This window comes from Lissotriton vulgaris, chromosome 7, assembly GCF_964263255.1.
Source record: "Lissotriton vulgaris chromosome 7, aLisVul1.2, whole genome shotgun sequence".
Lineage (NCBI taxonomy): Eukaryota > Metazoa > Chordata > Amphibia > Caudata > Salamandridae > Lissotriton > Lissotriton vulgaris.
In genome coordinates, this window is record NC_141695.1 from 1,645,911,345 (window position 1) to 1,645,931,846 (window position 20,502).

Consider the following 20,502-nt stretch of genomic DNA (forward strand, 5'->3'; position numbering starts at 1 on the left):
TCTCGCCCGGAGCCCAGTACTGGAAACCGCTGCGCAGGAAGAAGAGAGGAGACCTCAGGTGCAGTGAGCAATACTTCTTTATTATTCCCTCGAGGAAGCGGCACACCACAGCATGACGTTTCGGCCTACACAGAGGCCTTGATCACATGACGCACGCTGGGGAAGAGGCAATTTTTAAAGTGCTAGTGCTCAGTGAAAATACATTCTGATAGGTAGGTAAAGGCCACGTGTTGCGCTACATAATAGACATGGACAAAAGATTTGGAGCAACAAACATCATGGGATAATCCCTGAATTAGCGCCTTATTGCAAAAAATCCACTCGATAATTTTAAAGTGCAAATGCAATTATAAATATGTAAACAAAGCACGATAAAGATCACTGTATGAATCCAATGCTGGATGATGTAAAATCAATACCATTGTGCAAAGTGCAATTTGTGTCATGAGAATCATACTCAATATATACACTATATACAATACACTAATTGTACAAAATCATGTATAACAACGAATTTCTGAACGAATATATAAAAATATAGATTCATAAATAACATATTATAAATATATAAATATATATGTTAAAACCATGACTGTACAAGTATATTGACAATAAATATATATATGAACACAACACCATTGATACTGGATGAGATCTGTAGTGAGCATGAAAAATATCACTGCATAAATGCATTTAACCCATAGCACTAAGATCGCAGCATCCCATTATTAATGCACGGAATTGTTTACACGTATGTCTACACAGAGCTGGACAGTTTAGGAGCAGAGGAGATGTTAACCCCTCCGAAGGAGAGGAAACCATCGCAGCCTCTGCCCCTCAAACCTCCAAATGGCTCTGGAATTGCCTGGTTGGACCATACCTTACCATAGATGTACCTACGTAACTGGTGAGAAAAAAGAGAACTAAACTGTGCACTTTTTTTGTGTGAAAGTTTTTACATTTTTTGTGTGGATCAGTGAAATTTTTTCCAACTCTTTCTCTATAGAGCTTACTGGCTGGTTCTCTTTAAGGTGAAAAAGCTCTTAGTACATCCAAGTGCAACCTAAGCCTAGGCTGCACCACACACTTAAATCATCCGAACCTCTAGACTATATGCTGTTAAGACATTAAATCTGGATAGAAAGACAGACAGATACACCATGATTATATAATTGGGAGCATTAAGCTACTCAACAGGGGAAGCAGAAAGAAGTCCACGACAGTATGTTATTGTCATAGACACGTGTAAAAGTCTTCCGTGGAGTTCAACCCCCCCGGAGCTCGGCAGTCCATTTCCAGTATATACCTGGTCTCTAGTTTTCTCAAAGCCCCATCTCTATCTCCTCCTCTCTTAAGGGGACCAACGCAGTCAATGGCATAATAGCGCAGCAGGGAACTGTCATTGTTGTGGTGTTCCTTAAAGTGGCGGGCCACTGGGTAAGCTGGATCATTTGTGTTAATGGCCCTGATGTGCTGGAGTATCCTCTTGTGCACCTGCAGTTTGGTACTCCCAACATATCGCAGGGCACACGGACACTCCAGCACATACACCACATACTCGCTTTTACATGTAAGTTGTTTTTTAATCTTACGTGCAATAGGGGTGAAAGGGATTACATATTCTGTTTTGTTCAATCCATGCTGGCAAGCCTTGTAGGATGAACACTTCCTAAAACCCTTACTCTTCCCTAACCAATTTTTACTGGTAAGGACTTCTGGGCTAGATTTTACTAGGGCATTCTGCATGGAATATGCTCTCCTGTATGTGATGGACGTGGTATTGGATATTCTATCCCCTATCACTGGGTCACATTTCACCAAATTCCAATGTTTGGAGACTATTTTCCCCAGCGCTCCATGTTGCCTATTGTAGGCCCAAATCAATCTGACTGGTTGATCATTGGTGGTGATAGACTTTTGATGGACTTTGGGCGGAAGGGCGTGGTCACGTGAAAGGGCATTAGCTTTAGTAATGGCCCTATCCAGCACTGCGGCCTTGTACCCCCTAGCCAAGAATCTGGTCCTGCTAGCTTGCTGTGCAAGTTTACACTGGGCTTCTGTACTACTCAGGCGTCTTATACGCAACATTTCGCCGTACGGAATGCTGCGTATAAGATGGGCTGGATGATGGCTGCTGGCGTGGAGAATTGTATTTCCTGCCGTCTCCTTGCGATATAGCCTGGTTTCAAGTTTTACTGCTCCTGGTGTGACTGTCATATCCAAGAAATGCACCTGATCCCTGCTGATGGTGGAAGTAAAGTTCAAGTTGTAGTCATTTCTATTAATGAGATCAACAAAGTGCTCAGCCTCTTGGCGGGTGCCCCTCCAGACTAGGAACACATCGTCTATATAACGATACCACTTAACAATAGATCGTCTGGAAATGTCAGCGTGCGTGCCATAGAGGACCTGTCTCTCCCAGTAGCCCATATGAAGGCAGGCATAACTGGGAGAGAAACAGGCCCCCATGGCCACACCCCTGACCTGTTGGTAATACCTATTGTTAAACATGAAAAAATTGTGGTGTAAACAAAATGAAATCATAGAAAGTAACATGCGATTATGGTCAGCCATGATTATTGGTCTCAGTCCTAGGTAGAATTCTATGGCTCGCAATCCGTCCTGATGGTTAATACTGGTGTATATCATTTAGGATGTGTATATAGAAGGTGGAATTACTGAATTGGTTGTTGTAACTGGTATGGGTATCTCTATTTTTAAGAAAATGTTAGTTTCTATTTTTCAATATGTGTTTCAAGGGTTACATTACACTGAAAGGAGGTCTGTCAGTCTGTCACAAGGATGGTGTCATCAGTGATGTCATGAGTGATGTCACTGACCATGTCATGAGTGATGTAATATGTGACGTCATCAGCAGTGCATTGCAGGCGCGCAAGTTATAGTGAGTCCAACTAACTATAACGTGGAATTTCAATGGTTTTATGTCAGTAAAATTCCAGCTAACTATAACTGGTGTGAAACCTATGGTTTTTTCAGTGAATTGAATAGGTTTTTTAAATGCTAGATATCTGCTCCAGTGGATTTTGAGTAATTTAGGTTCAAAAAAATATATATATCTATGGCAGCGCCCCGGTACGTGCACCGGGGAGCGCTCTGGGCGCGCCACGCGAGGTGCGCACGGAAAGCTGATTGGCTCTCGGGTGTCTGTAAACATTCGAAACAGTCCGGACCGGCCGCCATCTTGTGTCTCGGTAGGATAGAGACACAAGAGGTGGAAAAAAAAGGGAAAATGACCATAAGGGGGCAGGGTTGCTCCCCCCTGACCCCCTAGGTTTGATGTGGGGGCTATAAAAGGGCGGGGGGAGCGCCCGGTACGCGCACCGGGGAGCGGACCGGGGAGCGGCCCATGGGAAGAAGAATGCCACTGACCATGTCATGAGTGATGTAATATGTGACGTCATCAGCAGTGCATTGCAGGCGCGCAAGTTATAGTGAGTCCAACTAACTATAACGTGGAATTTCAATGGTTTTATGTCAGTAAAATTCCAGCTAACTATAACTGGTGTGAAACCTATGGTTTTTTCAGTGAATTGAATAGGTTTTTTAAATGCTAATTCCTAACTATAACGGATGTGAAACCTATGGTTTTTTCAGTGAATTCCTAACTATAACTGGTGTGAAACCTATGTTTTTTTTCAGTGAATATATATATATATATGTATATTTATATATGTATATATATATATACATCACCAATGGGAAAGTTTAACAAATTCAACTTGAGCACGGCGCAGCAGGCAGCCATCATAGCACTGCAAAAGGATTCAGCAATTGTAATTAAGCCATCAGATAAGGGCGGCAATGTGTTGGTCCTGACTAGAGAACTATACAAGGAGGAAGAATACAGAGATTTCGAGATTTCGAGAGCTATACTCCTACTGATAGGGCAACTTCTATCAAGGAATTCCATGCCCTTTTGAACTTTTGGCATGATAAAGGAATATTAATGGAGGATGAGTATGAATTCACCGAGGTGGACTACCCGGTATTACCAACATTTTATCACCTTCCAAAGGTACACAAGAACAAAGAAAGACCACCAGGACGCCCAATCGAGTCATCAAAAGGCAGTCTCTTGGAGAAAGCTTCTACCTATGTGGACTCATTCCGCGCCACTATGGTGAGGGATCTTAGCTTATTTGCTCAGAACATGACAGATTTCATTTGTCTGATACAGAACATTCAAAAGCTGATTTTGTTTTAATCACTATGGACATAGCTTTCTTATATACTTGCATTGATCATGAAAAGGGCCTCACTTCATTGCAGTATTCCTTTAAGAACAGACCTTTGAAATGTATAGAACACAATTAAATGATACCACAAATTGCTTCTTTTTGTTTGAGGAACAATATTTTTCTATTTGCAGGCGATCTTTATTGGCAGAAACAGGAGACGGCCATGGGCAGGTGCTTCGCCCCATCTACGTGTACTTGGTCGTGGGCTGGTGGGAGAAGCACAATGAAAGATGGGTGAAAAAAATAGACCTATGGTCTAGAAACATCCATGACCTCTTTGTGATCTGGCTGGGCACCCCAAGTGAAGCTGAGGAATATATCCAAATCCTCGATTATAACAATTCAAACTTGAAATGCATCTATGAAATGAACAGAGCAGCATTTCCTTTTTTACATCTGACAGTGTTTGAACAAGATAACAAATTATGTAAAAAACTTTTCAGAAAGCCAACGGCAGGGAACATTGTCTTACAAGCGAGAAGCCAGCATCCAAAATGCTTCATTAATAGCATACTCTATGGGGAACTATTTAGGTTGAAGTGTGATTTCTCCTTGGCAATAGATTATGAAAATGTATTTATTTATTTATTTATTTATTTATAAAGTTTTATGTAGCGCAAACAAGATCCCGAAGGATATCAGACGCTTTACAATATGATGGGAGGAAGAACATAAATGCAGTGTCACTTGAAGTTGCTGATTGTAGTTTATTACTCTGGGCTTTAAGTGCTACAGTTAGACTGCGATATCAAGGGTGTAAAAAAGGCATTAAAATTCCTAGCGGGATTCCTGAATTTAAACAAGCATTGGCAAAGACGATATGTATCTAGGGCCTATTGTCGTTGCCAATGGTTTTATCCAAGGGGAACAGCATTCCCGATGCTTTAGCACTTGGCTACAGAATATAAAAATTAAACAAGGCTTTGTCATTTGTAGGCGCATCATGCATGCAAGCACCTACAAAATGACAGCAGTTTGTTTGCTTTATTTTAGGTGCTGATCCTAGTTGGATCGGTAACTAACAAGAAAAAAGAGTGATTAAAATGTTCCTTTTTTAAAGCAAAGTGAATGGTGGAAGAAATGCAGGGGGTGGGCAGGGGGTAGAAGCAATATGGGGACAAGGGACGGAAGCAACACAGTGGCACTGGTTTTCAAAATAGGTGGGGGAAAGAAACATGGACGGAAGAAACACAGAGTTGCTGTGGTTGGTGGAAGTAGCATGAGGGTGCAGGTAGTCAAGCAACATTGGGGTGTGGATGGGGTTACTAATGGGAGATTTCTACCCTTTTGGTAAAGATCACTGCCTGAATATCAAATCTTATAGTAGTTAGTTTACACTTGTAAGTTCTGTATAGATATCTAATCCTCCTGATTTCATGGGGTAGAACTATATGAGTCTACCTTGGAGTAACTTTACACTTGGAAATGGTGAATAGCAAACCAGTATATAGTTTCTTTAAAGTGATGTAATAAATGTACTCATGACTAAAATATACAAGGGTAAATTTACTTTAGAAAATAGGAAATGGTAAATTTTCAGAACCCACAACTCTTTTCAGTTCTCTTTAATACTCACTGCTTGATGCTGTTTGTTGCAAAAAATCTTCCAATGCATTCATTGCTGCCTGCACCCCAAGGCATGTTGTAATATTTTAACCTTTTCCCTCCTTTGAAGAAATCTGTTTTCTTGCTGCCATCTGCATTCAAGAATCTGTCATACTGAAACTTCTAAAAAAAAAATAATAATAATTAATGTTTTAGAATATAACACTGGCAATTTCTCTCTATTAGATGTTTTACCATCAACACTCATGTTTTAAAATGTAGCACCTCTGCACAGCTGTCCCCTTAAGAAATGACAACAGATTCAGAAGAGAGTTACATAAACTTACCCCTCATGGTCCGCAATGTCTTTGCTTACTAGTCGCCATTTCCAAAATGACACAGTCAAGCAATCCACAGACCAGGAGCTAAACATCAACATGTGTGTCTGCGTAGGAAACAGTAGGTGCTCACGTTTATGCAATTCAATGTGCATGTATTTAACTAGGAATTTCTCTTGAGTTAGTACATCTGCTGCAGGCAGCATGCTACAAATCAGAGAAAGGAAATCGCTACTCACTATTTTCCAGCACTGCTATCTGCAGCAGGTACAATAAGTCAGAGAACGTCCAAGCTCCATATGTACTTTAGAAAATGTAGTCACACAAAAATTACATTAACTCATTAACTCCTGGGGCTTCACTCCCACCAGTGCTAAGACCTTATTTGGATATTTGGAATAGTTTGTGCTTAGGGCTCAATAACTTTTCTCCCACATAAGGTATCCATTAAAAATGTGCACCCTTTTTCTAACATCATATTTGAGAATTCCCATGGAGGAGACTGAGAAAATGCCAAAATATAGCTACATTTTGAGTTTTTGGGGAAAAATAGGAAAAAGTGCTCTGTAATAAAAGTGTGTTTTCCCCCTAAAAATGGTATCAACAATGGGTTTGCTATGCTAAAGTCACAATCTTCCCAGATTTCAGGCACATGCACCGCGGAATCAAAAAGCCTACTTCTTTACCAAACATTTGGCATTTTTCAAAGAGGTAGTCCAATTTTCCATTTTTTCTGCTATCACCCTACATCCAGTTTGTGGTAGAAACCAGTGTGAAACCAATTAGTGATCCTAGAAAGCTCAGCACAACAGACTGCGGCGCTTGAACAATCGTCAATGGTGAACAAACTTGCTGAACCAATATACACCAAAAAAGAAGGGTCAAGGCACTATTGTCCCGCACTTCTTGAAAAAGTTCTAGACAAAGTTCAAATGATACGGAAGGTGCAACCCTTCTATACTCTAAAAATTGAAAACAAATTCCCAAAACAGACTAGATAATTGGTGGTTCAGCACTAAAAAAAAGGTGGTAATAATGCAGAGTACATCTGCTTTATGCGTAAATCCTTGCATGAAATATGTACTATCGACAGTCATGACACTTTGTTATTGAGTTGCAATAAATGTATGTCAAGAAGGTTTCTTCTTTCAATTTATCTTTATTAATTTTTATATTCTAAAAACCACATCTGGCCTTACCCAAGCACCTTATTAAATGTTGTATAGAGACTCATAGTAAGGGCTCTACTCCTGCCTCCCCCTGGCTAACTAAAGGGTCAGTGGAAAGTTCCACTGAAGGAAGTTGCCAATCCAAGATAACAGCTGCTATCCTTAACACTTTTGCATAAGAGGAACTCACCTCTGTAGCTATACCAGGTGAAGAAAGTAAATCAGAAACTGGAAAGGACTCGATTTCACTAGCCTCAGTCAGTTCTGTCAATCCTTTTCTTCTACAGGAGGCAGGTGAGTGTTGTCCAAAGGGATCAGGGGGCATATTATCAAGGGTGGCAATAGGGAATTTTCACCGCTTTAGCGGCCGAAAACGGCTGCTAAAGCGGCGAAAATTCCCTATCGCCCTATTAGCAAGCTGTCGCTAACAGCAGTTAGCGACAGCTTTTAGGTGATAGCGAGCGATTTGGGGCCCGCTTTGCATGTTAGCGATATTTATCGCTAATGACATGCAAAGTGGTCATACCCAAACTGTTAGCGACTGAAAACAGTCGCTAACATTGCTATCGCCTATTAGCAAGGCAGGCGTAGTGATGGAAATATTCGCTCTAAGCACGAATATCTCCAAATACTAACACCTGCCCAGACCAGTTCTTAGCCATGTTATCCAATGAGAGGTGGATAACATGGCTAAGAGCATTTTGTTGCTAATGCGTGAATATCGCTGTATTCTCAGCAATATTCACGCATTTCGCCGCTATCACTGGAAAAATTTTCGCTTTGGAGATAAACGTTGCTAATAGCACGTTATCTCAGCGATAAATTCCGGCAATGCTCAGCGATAAAAAAATCGTCGCTAAGCCTATTTAGCGATAAATATCGCCACTTGTTGGTAATATGCCCCTAGATCCCTTATATACTCTTCTCCACCTTGAAAAGTGCCTATTCCCATAAGAAATATAGTGACAGGTTTTGTAGGGACAGATGAAGAGTTGTCTGAAGCAGATGGCTCCATCGGCGCCGCATCCAATGCCATCAAGTGCTGTTTCAGTAATGTATCGACGTCGGAAACAGTAATGTTCTCTGTGTCGACTGGCGGTGTTGATGTTATTGGTTGACCAGACTCCGGTGCCTAAAACGGTACATCGGCGCCGGTACGGATCTGACAACAGATGAACTGACGTTGGTGAGGAGGTCATACACACTCTCCATGTAGTCACCGGACGCCCTCTTTCGATGTGCAGACATGTTATGGAAAAAATTTCCGGATCAAGTATCGCGCCTGGAGAGGATTCGAAAGTAAGGAATCTGCTGCTAGATGTCTAAATCAAATATCAACTGTTTTGAAAATACTGCTACCTTCATTACCAGGTCAATCGATGCGAGGAAAAATCATTAAACAATGCAGCACGGGTGCACAGTGCACCTATTAATTAGTGAAATAATATCATCTCTGTAATGACAGAACTCCATTTTACGTAACCTGATGAACATAGTATTAAACATTCCACCAGCATGGTAGTTTCATCCAAAAATACAGCACAACATTGCTAAAGCTAAAGACCAGCTGTAGGCAGCGCCACAAGTCCTAGCTTTCCGATGATATAGCAGACGGCTGACAAGTGTATTGTGCTGGAAACTATAAACCTTCATACAGGAGGGACCAGGGCTACAAATGAGTTTCCTCATGGCAGAGTGGAGTTTAAGGGTTTAAGGTAATGAGGTATCTGGAGGTAGTAATCCTGACCTGCAAGGACAGCAGTATTATGGATACACGCTAAAACCCAATTATCTTCCACATGACTTCCACAAAACATGACAATAAAATGGTTGTGCTATGGGAAAGAAATTGTGCGTGATCTGATCAATAATTTCTAAACTTAAAAATGTCATTAAGGATGGGTGGTCTCATCTCACATATAGGGTTGCCACCAGCCCATTTCTTTCCCAGCCTGGCTTGTATTTTTAAGTCCAGGTCCGTAAAAATATTGGAAAGAGCAGTGAAATCTGTTACTTTTCCCTTCTGAAACATACACCTAAATAGCAAAGACATCAGGGATTGCCTTGTTACAAAAACATCCTGCTTATTATAAACAAATTATTTTTCACCTATCCGCTGCCATCTCTTTCCAAACTGTCAAAACGTAAAAGGTAAACATATGGCCGATATTTCTTCCGAAGAAACGTGTCAGCCCTTCTCACAAATAGGTGTGATTTCGATCTTTTCAAACGATTCTACGAAATGTGCTGGCTCTTCTTCTCAGCATCCCAGCTGCTCTATAACCGTCTCAGGGAGACCTTAAATTATTTTCAATGAAGGCCAGACCTGTCATATTTTAGAGAAGGCATATATGTTTTCCCTGATTAATGCCTTTCAAGGTCGTGCCGTGAATGAGTGAGCGCCATCTACAGAAACTAATTTTGGGATTAATCAATTACACTGGCTTTGTGGTAGCACATTTCTAAGAAACTTGCATTTCTCTTTTAAATTTGGTAATAATTTTCAATCAATCAATCAATCAATCAATCAAGAAATTTGTATAGCGTGCTACTCACCCAGAGGGTCTCAAGGCGCTTGGGGGGTCGGGGGGGGGGAGGTCTGCTACTGCTCGAACAGCCAGGTCTTGAGTTGCTTCCTGAAGGAGAGGTGGTCTTGGGTCAGACGAAGGTGGATGGAGGGGGAGTTCCACGTCTTGGCTGCCAGGTAGGAGAAGGATCTTCCTCCCATGGTGGCTTTTCAGATGCGTGGAACGGCGGCGAGGGCGTGGCTGGTCGATCGTAGCTGGCGAGTGGGAGTGTAGAAGGTCAGGCGGTCATTGAGGCACCTGGGGCCCAGGTCGTGGAGGGCCTTGTGTGCGTGGGTGAGGAGTCGGAACGTGATTCCCTTGCTGACGGGGAGCCAGTGGAGGTCTCTCAGGTGTCCGGAGATGTGGCTGTGACGGGGGATGTCCAGGATGAGTCGTGCGGAGGCATTCTGGATTCGTTGGAGTCTTTTCTGAAGTTTGGCTGTGGTTCCGGTGTAGAGGGTGTTCCCGTAGTCCAGTCTGCTGGCGACGAGGGCCTGGGTGACCGTCTTCCTGGTTTCGGTGGGGATCCAGCGGAAGATCTTACGGAGCATACGTAGGATGTTGAAACATGATGATGAGACGGCGTTGACTTGTCTGGTCATCGAGAGTGAGGAGTCCAGGATGAATCCCAGGTTGCGTGCGTGGTCCGTTGGTTTGGGTGCGCTGCCAAGGGCCAGGGGCCACCATGAGTCGTCCCATGCAGAGGGTGAAGATCCGAGGATGAGGACTTCCGTCTTGTCTGAGTTCAGTTTTAGGCGGCTGTTCATCATCCATTCGGCTACGTCTTTCATCCCTTCGTGTAGGTTGGTTCTGGCGGTGGCTGGGTCGTTGGTGAGGGAGAGGATCAGCTAGGTGTCATCGGCGTAGGAGATGATGTTGAGGTTGTGTTGGCGTGCGATGGCCGCGAGGGGGCTCATGTAGACATTGAAGAGGGTGGGGCTGAGTGATGATCCTTGTGGTACGCCACAGATGACTTCGGTGGCCTTGGATCTGAACGGGGGGAGGCGGACTCTCTGGGTTCTTCCTGCGAGGAATGAGATGATCCATTCTAGAGCCTTCTCTTGGATTCCGATGTTGCTGAGGCGCCGCACTAGGGTGCGGTGACAGACAGTTGCGAACGCTGCGGAGAGGTCCAGGAGGATGAGGGCCGCTGTTTCCCCGTTGTCGAGCAGGGCTCGGATGTCGTCAGTGGCTGCGATGAGGGTGGTCTCGTTGCTGTGGTTTGCTCGTATGCCGGACTGCAAGTGGTTGAGGGATCCGTTTGTCTCGAGGAAGGCGGTGAGCTGTCTGTTGACAGTCTTCTCTATGACTTTGGCAGGTAACGGGAGGAGCGAGATGGGGCGGTAGTTCTTGAGGTCGGTGGGGTCTGCTGATGGCTTCTTCAGGAGGGCGCGGAGTTCGGCATGCTTCCAGCTCTCCGGGAAGGTAGCGGTGTTGAAGGAGCAGTTGATGATGTACCGGAGTTGGGGTGCGATGACGGAGTCGGCCTTGTTGAAGACGTGGTGGGGGCATGAGTCGGTTGGTGATCCGGAGTGGATGGTGTTCATCGTGTGAATGGTGTCTTCGGTGCTGACTGGGGTCCAGGCACGGAGGGTGGTGGTGGGGGGCGTTGGTTCGGTGGATGTGTGCGTGGTCTGTGCGCCGAAGCTGTTGTGTATGTCGGCGATCTTGCTGTGGAAGAATGAGGCGAGCGAGTCGCAGAGTTCTTGCAAGGGGGTGATGTCGTTGGTTCCGGCGCTGGGGTTGGAGAGCTCTTTGACGATGCTGAAGAGTTCCTTGCTGTTGTGTGCGTTGTTGTCTAGTCGTTCCTTGAATGCTGTCTTCTTGGTGGTGTGGATCAGCTGGTGGTGTTTGCGGGTGGCGTGCTTGAGCACCATCATGTTGTCTGTAGTCGGGTCTTTGCGCCAGGCTTTCTCGAGGGTACGGCAGTTCTTCTTGGAGTTCTTGAGATCGTCGTTGAACCAGGAGACTTTCTTGCTGCCGGGTCTGCTGGGATGGTTTTTCAGGGGTGCCAGGTCGTTGGCGCAGGTGGTGATCCACTGTGTGAGGTTGTTGGCTGCTTTGTTGGGGTTCGTTGAGCTGGCGGGAAGATTCTGGTTCAGGGATGTGGTGAGCTGGTTGGTGGTGATCTTGTTCCAGCTCCTGCGGGGAACCTGTTGCGGGTGGTGGTGAGTCGTGGTCCTTCTGAAGCTGAAGTGGACGCAGCTGTGGTCTGTCCAGTGGAGTCTGGTGGAGTGGCCGAAGGAGACGTACTTGCTGGAGGAGAAGACTGGGTCAAGCGTGTGGCCGGCGTAGTGGGTGGGGGTGTTCACCAGTTGCTTGAGTCAGAGGTTGCCGAGGTTGTCCAGCAGGGTGGTGGTGTTGTTGTCGTTGTTGTTCTCCAGGTGGAAGTTGAGGTCCCCTAGGAGGATGTAGTCAGCGGAGGAGAGGGCGTGTGGGCTGATGAAGTCTGCGATGTCTTCACTGAATTGCGTGCGAGGTCCTGGGGTTCTGTAGATGAGGATGCCTCTGAGGGTGGTCTTGGGGTCGGTGTGAATCTGGAAGTGAAGATGTTTGGCGGCTGTGAGGGTGTCCTCGGAGCTGGTCGTGATGCGGATGGTGTTCTTGTGGACGATGGCGATGCCTCCTCCTGTCTGGTTGACGCGGTCCCTCCGGGTGATCTTGTATCCGTCCGGGATGGCGATGTCGGGCGCTGAGGAGGCGTTCATCCAGGTTTCCGTGAGGAAGGCCACGTCTGGAGATGTGGTGTCGAGGAGGTTCCAGAGTTCCACGGCGTGCCTGTGGACGGAGCGGGTGTTGAGCAGGATGCAGTTCAGGTGGTTGCTGCTGGTGCTCGGCTTGGCGGATGTGGGTGCGGAGCAGGTCCGAATGCAGGAGAACTTGCAGGATTGGCAGGTGAAGGGTCCGTGGGTGCGTCTCGGGGTGGCTCGGTAGCAGCCGGGGGTCCGGCCGGTGTTGAGTGCGATGAGGGCGGCGCGCTTGGGGCACGGTCGCTCCGGGGGCGTCATAAGAGGGGAGGAGGGGAGGAGGGGTCAGCTGGGAGGCGGGAGGGAATTATCCAATGGGTGTGGGGGGCGGGGCCGCACGGGAGGCAGGGGCGGGAAAAACGGGGCTGAGGAGCCCGGCGGACGAACCACTCACTCAGGTGTACAGAATAGAGAATGGGGCGGGCAGGCACACGGGCACTCAGGCGGTCCAAGCGGGGGTACAGAAAAAAGAGAATGGGGCAGGCAGGCACACGGGGGCACTCAGTCCAGGCGCAGGCAGTCCAGGCGGTGCTCGATCGGGGTAGGAGAGTGCCGATCTGGAGGGAGGAGCAGGAGGCAAGAGACTGGCAGGCGGAGCAGCAGCGGTGGGGAAGAGATCAGGAATTGTTGTCAAAAATACAATCGGTTCTGAGAGATGGGCACCTACCTTCATGCAAAGGCATGCAAGCCCAAGGTACTGGTTGCTGCATGGTGACCAGCTTGTCAAGAACGTTGGCACCCAGTTCTCTGCCTAAAGAGCATAAGTGCTACAAAAAGTTGCATCCTTTATTGTATATATTGTGTCCCTGGCATGCCCTAACCCTGGGTGCCTACTGGAATGTTTTAAAATCAGTGGTTAAGCCAGATCCATTTGCCGCATGTCCCAAGGAACTGGTTTTGCAGCGCTGTCTGCATTTCAACAGGTCAGGAGACAGGTAGGTAGGAGGACAGATCGGGCAATCAGTGAAGTCATTAGCCCGGGAAAATCAGGGTACCGTTGGCACTAATGCAGCAAGGACAATTTTATGGCAAGACACGGAGGCTAATATTATGCAAATACCCTTTATTGCCAGCTCACAGCAGTAACAGTTTAAAATATAGAACTTCAAGTAACATTCAAACTCACTATAAAGTCCATCTATGCGCAGCCATCTTCCTTCTTTGTTGCTGCTGCTCACAAGATAAGTACCTTTTTACTTCTTCTGGAATATAAATGTCTATTATATGACTTACTTTAGACCCCCCCTTCCTTACTGGACCTTAGCACAATGGTTAATATGGAGAGAGGTTTAACAACTTTCCTTTTTAGGTCGAGCTTGAGCCAGAGTGCAAGTGCTGCTCTGGCTATCTGTTGTAGGTAGAGTACGGAGGAGAAGCCTTTGGCTTTTGTCTTTGTCCTTTGTAAATGCTGGTGTTTGATTCCTTAATAGGCTTGTTAGTCCTTCCTTAGTACGGCCATGTCATCATTTGTATCCTCCCATAGCGACTGGCCCCTTTACTTGGTTGTTACTCGGTACGTGTAAGTTTTGTCTTTATTGAGCTTCTACTTTAGGCATGACGACATGCTTTGCTTACATTCAGGGTCTCATGCCCACTTTCACGTTTGAAGCAGAGACAGTGGCGGCCCTTTGTTTGCAATGCCATAGGTCTCGCATTTAAATGCAAGACCCATGGCATTGCAAATATTTATTTGTTTAAACGTCTTTAGTGCAGAAAGGAAAGGAATGTGAAGGCAGGAGGCTACAAGTGTGGTGTTCCTTCTCTCTGCTCCTCAGAGTGACAGGGAAAATGCAACACTGCGACATGGTGTCATTTGTGGGGCGCTACATCATTTCAAGGGTAGGAAGGGTGTGCAGAGAGGACAGAGCATCGTCTTCGGGCACAGCTTCCCAAATGGCAGAGCAAAGCTTGACACAGAGCTTTAAGCAGGAATCTGATGTGTGGAAACAAAAACCTCTCTGAAATGAGAGCTGTTCTGGGAGCTGGTGGGTTCCCCCTTCACACGGCACAGCCCGTCTCTGAGCATGGGAGTCCACACAGAGTGGGTCCTTGAGTGTGTTTAGTCTGCAGTGTGTGAGGATGGCAGAGTAGTAGAGATGTGTTGCTTTTGGGACAGTGGCATTAGAGAAGCCAGTTTAGAGTGCAGTAGCGCACTCTTCTAAGGACGGGGGCTAATTGCAGACATTGGTTTAAATTGAGCTGTCAGTCGATGATGCTACTAGACTGTGCAGTTTGAAAGCGTAGACACAACCAACAAACAACTGGAGATGTGGTTTGTGGTTAATTTACGAGTTACAAGCAAGACTTCCTCCAGTAGACAGCACCTGTGATCTTTGATAAATCACCTTATGTCCATGGACCTAAACCCCCTTCTCAACAAATACACCCAACACAAGTGCCGAGAGCAGTGCAAACAACAGGATGTTTATATTTGCACATTGTATCCAGATGACCACGTAGCACAGCATTTTCCACCAACAATCCAGGAAGTTGTAGTCTTCAAATTAACTAAGTCCCGCTCGCAGCTGTAGTTTGTGGGACACGTTACCGGATTCAGCTTTCCTCTGGCACTGAGAGCCATCGAGCCTTGCAGAGGGGAAACTCTTGACATTTGGATATCTACGGATTGCACTCAGGGGTCGGGACTGCGAGAACCAGGGTCCCTTGCACACGCCTAACACAGTGAACCTGGTGACTCTTCCCGCCCCTGCTCCTCCTACTTAGGCCCACCCTCCCACGCACAGCGGGACGCGTGTGCGGGACCCCGGACGAAGCCTGGACAAAGGGCGGGCTGTCTGTGGTCGTCAGGGGCCGCAGGAGGCTGGGCTGGGCCTATCCCCTAACGTCTACTTTTTGGTATTTATTCGCCAGATATATGTATGTGGTGGGAGTTAGGGAGGTGGGATAACGGCGTTCCTATTCTTGTCTAGATTATACTAGAAATGTGGCTGTGGCGCTCTCTTACTGATTGAGAACTCGCTCTATTGTTTTGAACATACGGTTTAGGGGGTTGCCTTTTGTTTACTTTAAACGGAAAGTATGGCCACAGAGGTACCTAATTCACTACCCGCCGCTGTTGGGGTTTCCATCTTGAGTCCCTTGGACAAGTATTTTGCAAGAGCAACCAAAGAAATAGATAAAGAATTGCTGTTAGCAGAGAAACGTGCGGAGCGCCACTTCTGAATTGATTTACTTAAAAAGACACCAGTACTTTCTCCACTGAAGGCATCTACGCAGTCACTACCTGACAATTTAAGCAACTCGAATATTGATGCTGAGCTATTTAGTACTGATAACATTCCCCTCATTTTTCAAGAGCACAACTCCTCACCTATATCTATTGATATTACTAATGATGGTATTGTAAATGGCCCCTCGACTACTCCTAGTTGTTTAATAGATCTAAACTCCCCGGTAGTCATGGACCTTGTTTCTCACCCACAGTCAGCCTCCCCTAATCCACTACCTAATGCTGACACTCCGACAGAGACAATTCCATCAGTTACTGTCAGCAGGAGTAAAGCCAACTCCAAGAAACCCACGAGGGTACACTTCTCCCCACCAAGGAAAAGAAGGAGAAAGGGTGGGGCAAAAAAAGGAGAAATCAGTTCACGTGTCACTCCCTCTCCGGTTGACCCTACTGATAAACCATCTGGTCAACCAGAGAGGGAGGTTTCAGAGGGATCCCAAATACCACCAATCATAGGGGGACAAACTTTGTTGACCAAAGAGACTATGGAGATGTTTGAACACCTCCTAAAATCTCTTTTGCTTCCACTTACGGAAAGAGTTAAAAGGTTGGTGGAAAAAATGGATCGCATTTTGGAAGCCTCCAACCTTACCGTTAATCCCAATACCAGTAACCCTAAGGTACCTTCTACAGTAAATAATCAGCTAACCTCTAATAAGGCGAATTCAAAGATCCCCCAGAAAGAAAATTCTGTACTAAAAAATAAAACAAACCCGTCCACCCCAACTTTTGCACAGGCGATACATAAAGAGAAAGTTATGCCGGCGGCAAAGAAACCACTCCCTCCCACAAAGATTCCAAGTACGAAGCCTGTGACAACAATAAAGCAGAGAGCAAACTTATATTCTAAAAACTTTAGGAATATGGTGGACTTGCCACCAGAGTCAGCAAACTTTGTGATAGCCCTTACTGGCGTCCCAACCGTTCCTAATGGCAACATTGAATACAACACCAATCTCAAAAACAAAGTTATTTTCTGGCTGGGAAAAAATAGGTCCCTTCCCCCTCACCTAAACGGAGACATAATCTCCGTTAGACGATGTAAGTGGGCGGGCCCCAGACCTAAAGACATCGAGGGGGATGCCGTGATAGTAAACTTTAGGGATCATAGAGTGGTCACGCACATTAGTGATTGGTTTCCAGGAAGAACGGAGGGAGGTGTTTCTACCCGTAATCTTAGTTATTTTTACCCTGAAGCTTTGTTAATACCCCCTATTCAACCACCAAATCGTCAACACTGTAAAACCGTTAATGTAGTACACCGTGCTCCTTATCCCTTAAATTTGGGACATCATTTTCCACATCCTTCTTCTTTTTCTGCTAATCATACATCTAATTTCTCTCCTTTTCTTGGATGTCAATTTCCCCCTAGATATTTTCCTCCGAACTCCAATTTAGGCCGCCCTGTTAACCCTAATGAGTTTTGGAACATCCCCTTACAGAATCTGTATGAACCACTCTCTGGGCTTGATTCCAACGAATGACTGGACAAGCCAACTTTTGATAGAGAGGAACCCGAGATTGTCTGAGTGTTTCTCCTATATCAGTTGATGCCAACAAAACCGCCCCTTCTATTGCCACTTCTCCATTAATAAGTAGTCCCGCAGAGTTAAATATTAATATGTGGGAGAAAAACTGTGTTCCTTCAGCACTGAAAAGCGGTGTTAGCAATGATGTTAATCTTTGTTCGCTGAATTTGCATGACATGGTGATTACTCCCACTTCCTGTGCTACAAAGGTTGAGCGGGGTGGGGCGGAGGATTTATCGCACGATGCCTCACCAGTGTTTTTAAATTGTATGCATTTGGATAGGGGAAAGCGTTTAATTTTTCCTACTAATTCTGTGACAAGTGACATGGAGGGTATTGGTGGGAACGAAGAACTTGTTGACACTGTATCTCTTCCTGAAAAATGTATCCCTGGTGGTCAGATTAATGTAGAGGCCCCTTCTAATATCTGCACTCCTTCCCCTGCTTACATTGTATACTCTATTCCCCTGCTTACATTGTATACTCTATACTTAGTTGGAATGTGGCTGGCCTTGTGTCTAAAACTACATCACAATCATAGTTGGATATGATGAACACCCACTCAATCCTCTGTTTGCAAGAAACTTGGGCACTAATTAGTGCATTTATTGGGGTACCAGACTTTGCACGCTCCGGCGTTGGCGACAAACCATGGCAGAAACAAGGGCGGTTTGGTAACATATCTTAAGATTACTAGTGGACTAACTGTGCTGACACACATCCCAAAAGACTTCAACCAGATAATTATGATTGGATGGGGAAACTCCCTTAATCTCATCATAATAAATTTCTATAATAATTTAGCTCTTGAAGCTTTAAACCAAGCCTTAAATGATTTAACTCAGGAAGTTGTCACTTTGAAAGAACGTACCAATAAGGAATGTATGATCGCCTGGATAGGTGATTTTAATTGTAATCCCTGCCAGTATGGGCCAAAGGAACTCTGTGGCCTAGATTGTATTATGGATGAAACCCCGAATCATTTTAGTCATTCAAAACTAGGGGATAGTTTAAATAGCTTTCTTTTCTTTTTTAATCTAGATTTTGTAAATGAATTATGCTCACCGTCATTACCTTTTCAAACCACCTTTCACGGAAGAGAATCTAACTCCGTGATTGACTTCACCCTTTTTTCTAGATCACATGCCATTTTGCTCTCCTCATGGAAAACATTGGACGAGGTGTATGGAGACCATTACGCTCTAATGTTTAACATAAGAAAACATATAGAGAGGTCAAAAACGAATACTAATACTATTAACTACCAACCCCATATTTCCATGGGACGGACAAATGGCAATACTATTAAATGGGATAAAGTGATCCCTGAAACACTTTTTAGAAATTTAGTATCTGAGAGAAGCATGGAGATTAATATATGCCTATCTCCATTAGAAGACCCACAAAAAATAGTAGACTCGTTTAACAAGATTCAGCAGAGCCTTAAATCCCTATTGACATGGCAACCTAAATCTGGAATTAAAAACAAGAGAGGTTGGTTTGATAAACATTGTACTGCTGCCTTAAAAAATCTGAAAAAGGCGCTACATACCACCCCGCGATCTACAGAGGCTATTAGACAGGCAAGACGTAACTATCGCAAGGCTATAAAGAATAGAGAAAAAGCCTTGAAATAAAAGGCCTGGGAAACTCTAATTTTTGCCTCAAGAAGTAAAGATGCTACGGCATTTTGGAAGGCAGTAAACGCCCCCTTCTGGCGAGGTAACCAACCGGAAATGATAGATCTTGCCATCGATGGGGAGACTTGGGTCGCTCACTTTAAAAATTTGTACGATGTACAGGAGCCACAACTGACTGCTCCTGAGGGTGGCATTCTTCTTCCTTCTATCTCCGAATCTCACGTGAAAAATCATCCGGTGGACCTTGTTTTTTCATGTGAAGAGGTGAGTCTGGCTATTAGAGAAAGCCCGGCCAGTAAGGCACCGGGTCCAGACTGCATACCTGTAGATGTTTTTAAAGCTAATCTACACTTTTGGGCCCCACTGTTAGCTATAGTGATGAACTGTGCTAATACACATGGTCTAATACAAACCTGGTCAGAAGCTATAGTGGTCCCCATTTTTAAAAAAGGGGACAGGCACGATCCGTCCTGCTACCGCCCAATTTCATTGATCGATGCCCAAATGAAAGTAGCGGGGCGAATGATCTTAAAACACATGCAAAACTGGATTGAAGAATCAAATATTCTTTCGTTTTTTCAGTATGGTTTTCGTCAAGGGATGGGGACGGTTGAGCAGAGCCTTAATTTACATCTCTTCATTTCCAAATACACCATAGCAAAAAAGGGAACCTTTATATTACTTTTATAGATTTAGGTTCAGCATTTGATTGTGTTGAACACAAACAACTGTGGGCTGCCCTTAAAAATCTCGATCTGGATCCTTCCATCTTAAATTTTATCAAAGAATTATATAAAGATGCCGGAGCGAGGGTTCGCTTTGGACAACAGGGAGAGTGCTCATCAATGTTTTCAATTAGGAGGGGGGTAAGACAGGGGTGCATTTTGGCACCCCTGCTCTTTTCACTCTATATTGATGGAATTGGTGATCATCTCTTCAGCTTTCCTTACGACTACCCTGTTGTGCAGGGCTCCCCTGTCCCAATCCTCTTATATGCGGATGATGCCGCAATTTTATCGCAGACCAAACTGGGACTTCAGAGGGCAGTCTCTAAATTCAATCTTTTTATGAGGGAGAAGGGACTGAAGGTTAACATTAGTAAAACTTACTCTATGTCTTGTCGACGGGGAACAAAGAAAATACCCTGCCCTGTCTTCATAGATAACAAAAAAATAGAGATTACAGATCAATTCCCGTACTTGGGGATTTGTTTTCACCGTAAATCTACTTGGAAACAAGCTATTCTAGCGAGAAACTTAGCTTTCTCCAAGGCCATTGGTGCCTTGCAGAATTTTGCAAGTATAATTGGTGGTAGACCTGTTAAAGAGTTAATTGCCATTTATAAAGCCAAATGTGTGTCTACGGCGATTTATGGCTCAGGGGTGTGGGGAATCGATTCTGCGGTTTGTATACAACAGACCGAGAATCGTTTTCTCCGGTACCTCTTAGGGGTACCAA

The 20,502-nt window shown here is 45.0% G+C and overlaps 1 protein-coding gene across 2 annotated transcripts in view; it reads right to left on the reverse strand.

Annotated features, from left to right (window-relative positions):
• PTGIS (prostaglandin I2 synthase) overlaps nt 1-20,502 on the reverse strand; it is an 844,398-nt gene that overhangs the window by 35,749 nt on the left and 788,147 nt on the right. For both annotated transcript variants that reach the window (XM_086932627.1, XM_086932628.1), the window contains exon 9: nt 5,836-5,987. In XM_086932627.1, coding sequence (XP_086788753.1) covers nt 5,836-5,987 — 152 coding nt within the window. The remainder of the gene's footprint in view (nt 1-5,835; nt 5,988-20,502) is intronic.